At 36.6% G+C, this 5153-nt stretch overlaps 1 protein-coding gene across 1 annotated transcript; it reads left to right on the top strand.

The window, feature by feature from the left end:
• Nucleotides 1-2831: 2831 nt before the first annotated feature.
• LOC101563405 (olfactory receptor 6-like) lies at nucleotides 2832-3782 on the top strand. The gene has a single exon (XM_004647867.1). The coding sequence runs from the start codon at nucleotides 2832-2834 to the stop codon at nucleotides 3780-3782; it is 951 nt and encodes a 316-aa protein (XP_004647924.1).
• Nucleotides 3783-5153: the final 1371 nt, after the last annotated feature.

Here is a 5153-nt window from a genome sequence, read left to right as displayed (position 1 = left end):
ACAAAATGGTCCATTTTTGTTTACTTTTGTCAGAGATGTGTATTCCATTGCCATTCATATATTTTAGGTGCATGAATTCAGCAAAGTAATCCGATATAGTTCAGTAGTCCATAATAGTAGTGAGTTATCCACAAGACTGGCAGTGTCAGAAGTTGTTGACTTGAGCCTTTTACAGCTCAGCATACTAATATGGCTTTACTTTTTATACCTTGAATTTATACTTTTCTGCTGGATGATTAAGACCAAGATAAAGCAAGACCTATATAACAAGAAATGTAGTTTTTGTATCTGATAATGTCAGTGAAATCCCCTCAGGACTTATCCTGAAACCCTGTACGTAAGTTTGTAGATTTTTTTTTTGTCAGTGTCAGCCATGTGGATGAGTCATGGCCATTGCTTGACCAATTTGCTCTATGTGAAAGCCTGAGAGAATGTTTCCTCTCCATGTGACTCTCCTTAGGCACACTAAGTAGAGGTTCTTGAAGTAGGTATTGATCTGGATTTTGGCAGCTCCCTTGTGATTTTACTCTTCATTCATAACTGCGTGAATTTGAGTCTTTTATTTTTTGGATAAGTTTGTCTAAGGGTTTATCAATTTTCTTTAATCTTTCTAAGAACCAATTCTTCATTTCACTGATTATAATGTTTCCCTAGTGTCAATTGCATCGATTTCTTTTCTAGTCTTTAAAAATTTCTCTCTTGTAGGAGGTTTGGGTTTGATTTGTTCTTCTTTCTAGAACTTTGAGGCTCACCATTAAATTTTTTATTTGATCTCATTCTATTTTCCTGTTGTGAGACTTTACCTCCATAAATTTCCCTCATCTGACTGCTTTCACTGAATCCTAAAGGTTCTGGTATATTGTATCAGAATTATCACTTAATTGTAGGTCCTGTTTAACTTTTTTAATTTGCTCTATGACCCACTGGCTGTCCAGGAAGGCACTGTTTAATTTTCATGTATTCATGAAGTTTTATAACTTCTTTTGCCATTGATTTCCATTTGGAATGCACTCTGATCACATAATATGCACAGGATAGTTTCAATTCCTCTGCATTTACTTGAGCATTTTTTTTGTTTTTGTTTTCTTTTTGAGATACAGAATCTTATTTAGAAACTGCTTAATGCAGGAAAAAAAAACACCTGTGAAGAATGGCCAATCAGAAAATGTTTTCCCAGTGAAGTGAAATTTTAGGACAACAGAAGTCTAAAAGGCTATAAAAGTGAAATAACACCACTGTTATTTGAACAATGGCTAGTTGCTTGCATGTTTTGGCATTGTTAATCACTGAATCTGGGTTTTTTCCTCTGATTCCACACAGAGCCTGTTAAATGTATATTACCCACTACTGAGATGGTTGAACCCCTGATGTGCTTGTATTGATTTGCATCTGGTGGTAACTTGTCCTAAAATGTGTGTGGAAAACAGGTATTTCACTTTAGCACTTTCTGTGGGCTAGTATATGGGCAATTTAGAGAATATTCCAATGTCTTAGAAGAATGTATATTAGGTGATGTGGGGTGGAACACTCTGTAGATATCTACTGGTTCATTTGTTTACAGGTTTGGTTCAGTTCTAATATTACTTGGTGGATTTTTTTTGCTTAGTTGATCTATCTCATATGGTATTAGAGTTTCAAGGTCCCCCATTACAAGTGTGTTGATGTTCATTTAATTCTTCATGTCCATCAATATTTGTATTATATAACTTAGCTCACCAGAATTTAGTGTGTATGTAACTGTGATTGTGATCTCTTCTTGGAATGTTTCCTTAACAAGTATAGAGTGACCTTGTTCATCTATTTTCATCAGTTGTAGTTTTAAGTTCACATTTTCTGCAAATGGAATAACTGCCCCTGATTTTTTTTTAGGTGGGGGCGTTTCCTGTAGCTCCTGTACCACAGCATATTGTTCTCCATCCTTTAACTTTCAGTCTATGAATTTCTTTTTGAATTAATTGTGTTTCTTGCAACTTAAGACGATATACTTAAGTGAAATAAATCCTATTGTTTCCCTGGTGTGAGAAAATAAAAGAGCAAATAAGGACCAAAATATACAATAGCTATTGTGAAATGGGAAGACATTGCTCAAAAAGAAAGAGGAGCTAGGGAAAGAAAAAGGGGAAAATGAAGAAGGGAAAAATTAATTTAAAGATGATAAAATAGAAATGAAGCTTTGTAAATACAGAGAGGAAGGTTTGTATGGAGGAGAAGGGATTGGGAAAACAAAAGGAATCAAAATATATCATGAACAGGTAGAAATCACCTATAATGATCATTATGATAATTATGTTTGTATAAAATTTATCAATAAACTTAATCAAATTAAATAAATTTCCATGGATGACTTACTAGACAAACTGTAGAGAATCAAAATAATGAATTAAGGATTCATGAAATTTGAAAATTGAGAACACTTTCTGACACTGTATTATCTTCTCTGTTTCCTTTTATGCAGGAATACATGTTTATGCATTGGGCTCTTAGCAAAAAACTTGAAGAAAGAAGTGATGGAGAATGATAGTCTATGATCACTGAAAATGAGCTACCAGTAGGTTAGAATCATTGCCATCAGGTGAGAGAAAGCTATAAGAATCAAAAATGGAAGTGAATTTTTGATCGAGAGAGACTTTCAACTTAAGTGAAAAGCAAACAACAGATAAAACCAACTCTGATGGAATTGTGCATTTTGCATTTCAATAAGTGTCTCAGTTCACTGTTTTATGTATCTCACTCACTTGGAAGACAGAGTTAAGTCTTTGAGTGATGTTGTACACTTTTTATTACTTACGATGTTACCATAGAACACTTCAGTATTTCTCAGTGTGTTAGCCATGCTGGACATGAACATCACTCTTGTCAGGGAGTTCATCCTGGTGGGTTTCCCCACTGCCCCATGGCTGCAGGTCCTGCTCTTCTTCCTCTTCCTGGTGGTCTACCTCCTAGTGATAGCAGAGAATCTCATTATCATGCTCACCATCTGGGTCACTGGATCCCTCCATAAGCCCATGTACTATTTCTTGAGTAGCTTGTCTTTTCTAGAGGTCTGGTACGTCTCTGTCACAGTCCCCAAGATGCTGGATGGATTTCTTCTGCAGAGGCGACGTATCTCCTTCACAGGCTGCATGACTCAGCTTTACTTCTTCATCTCCCTTGCATGTACAGAGTGTGTGCTCCTGGCAGCCATGGCCTATGACCGTTATGTGGCCATCTGCCATCCTCTCCGATATCCTGTGATCATGACAACAGCTTATTGTGTGCAGCTGGTGGCCTTCTCTTATGTGACTGGTTTCATGATTACTGTGATTAAGGTTTATTTCATTTCACATGTCACCTTCTGCGGCTCCAATGTCATGAATCACTTTTTCTGTGACATCTCCCCAATCCTCAAGCTGGCATGCAAGGACTTGTCCACAGCTGAGCTAGTGGACTTTGCTTTGGCAATTGTCATCCTTATCTTCCCTCTCACCACCACTGTTCTCTCTTACATCTATATTGTGTCCACTGTTCTGCATATACCCTCTACCCAGGGAAGGAAGAAAGCTTTCTCCACCTGTGCCTCCCACCTGACAGTTGTCATAATTTATTACACTGCCATGATTTTCATGTATGCCAGACCTAGAGCTATTGCTTCCTTTAATTCGAACAAACTAATCTCAGCTGTGTATGCAGTTCTCACACCCATGCTAAACCCTTTCATCTACTGCCTAAGGAACCAAGAAGTCAAGAATGCTATCAAGAAGACCCTGGGGGGAGCTCAGTGCCTCCTGCAAGCTGATCCCTGATGCCTTAAAAAAAGAAGAGCTTTGCAAGTAGGATGTTATTTCTATGACATTTATCATGGTTCTGTTTAATATTAACACTATGCTGTAGACCAGGATTCTTAAAAAAAATCAAAGGATGGAAAGCATAAGTATGTTTAATGAAAAAATAGGACATTTGATATATATTGCTTTGACCATCAACTATACATAGTTAAGTGATTTTTTTTGCCTAACCGGGGATTGAACTCAGGCCCTTGCGCTTGCCAGGCAAGCACTTATTCTACTGAGCTAACTCCCCAGTCCCCCATAGTTAAGTATTTAAAGCAATGCATTAATAATTTAATGCATTGCTTTAAATACTTTTGTTTTGATACATATTTTGCACAATATATACCTTATATGTTTATCTATGTGCTTGATATATGTGAGATGTCAAAACAACTCTTAATTCATTTATTTACATATTCACACTACTCATGAATAAGTTTGGCATTCTTTAGTTTGCCTTTCAAGTTTCTTCACAACATGGTCTCAATTATTCTGTTTTTTCCCTTAAACTTTATATCATGTTCCTGATGAACCTATAGAGATGAAATTAGGTTATGATTAATAATTTACTTTTGAAGTTTGAATTTGTGATCCAATATCTTTTATTATCCTAACATTTCACAATGAACTGTGTCAGAAAACATCTTTGAAGCCTCTTTTGAAGTTCTCAAAGGAAGTTCAAATGGGTGATTTTTTTTTTTAAAGATAAGGTCTCTCTGTACTGCAGGCTAGTCTTGAACTCACTTATGTAGTCCATGCTGAGCTAGAGATCATGATGATCCTGTTGCCTGAGTGCTAGTATTATGACATGGGCCACCTTACCTGTCTACAAATGGATGATGGGGAAAAAATGTTCACCATCATTGGCCATCAGAAAAATGCAAATCAAACTAGCACTGCCTTTCCATCTTATTCCAGAAAGAATGACTATCATGATGAATTCAGAAAACAGCAAATGCTGGAGAGGTTGTGGGAAAAAGAAGCCCTTTTACATTACTGTTGGTAATACATGCCAATACAAGTACAGAAGAAATTAGTATGCAATATCTCAAAAAGTTAAAAAATAGGGGCTAGGGAGATAGCTCAGTAGAATAAGTGCTTGCCTGTCAAGCACAAAGGCCTGAGTTCAGTCCCTGGTCTGAAAAAAAAAAGTTAAAAAATAAAAATCCCATCTGACCCAGTTATATCTTCTCTTGGCGCCTTCCTGAGAAAGTTAAAGACAGTATGTTACAGTGATACATGTATGGCCATGTTTATAGCCACACACTCACAATAGCTGAATCTTTCGAGTGGCATATAGGCCCAATAACAGATGAATGGATAAAGAAAATGTGATATGTATAC

Source organism: Octodon degus, unplaced genomic scaffold (assembly GCF_000260255.1).
Source record: "Octodon degus isolate 3935 unplaced genomic scaffold, OctDeg1.0 scaffold00334, whole genome shotgun sequence".
In the NCBI taxonomy this organism is placed as follows: domain Eukaryota; kingdom Metazoa; phylum Chordata; class Mammalia; order Rodentia; family Octodontidae; genus Octodon; species Octodon degus.
Note: the sequence above shows the minus strand (reverse complement) of the source record. Positions and strands in the feature narration are given on the sequence as shown.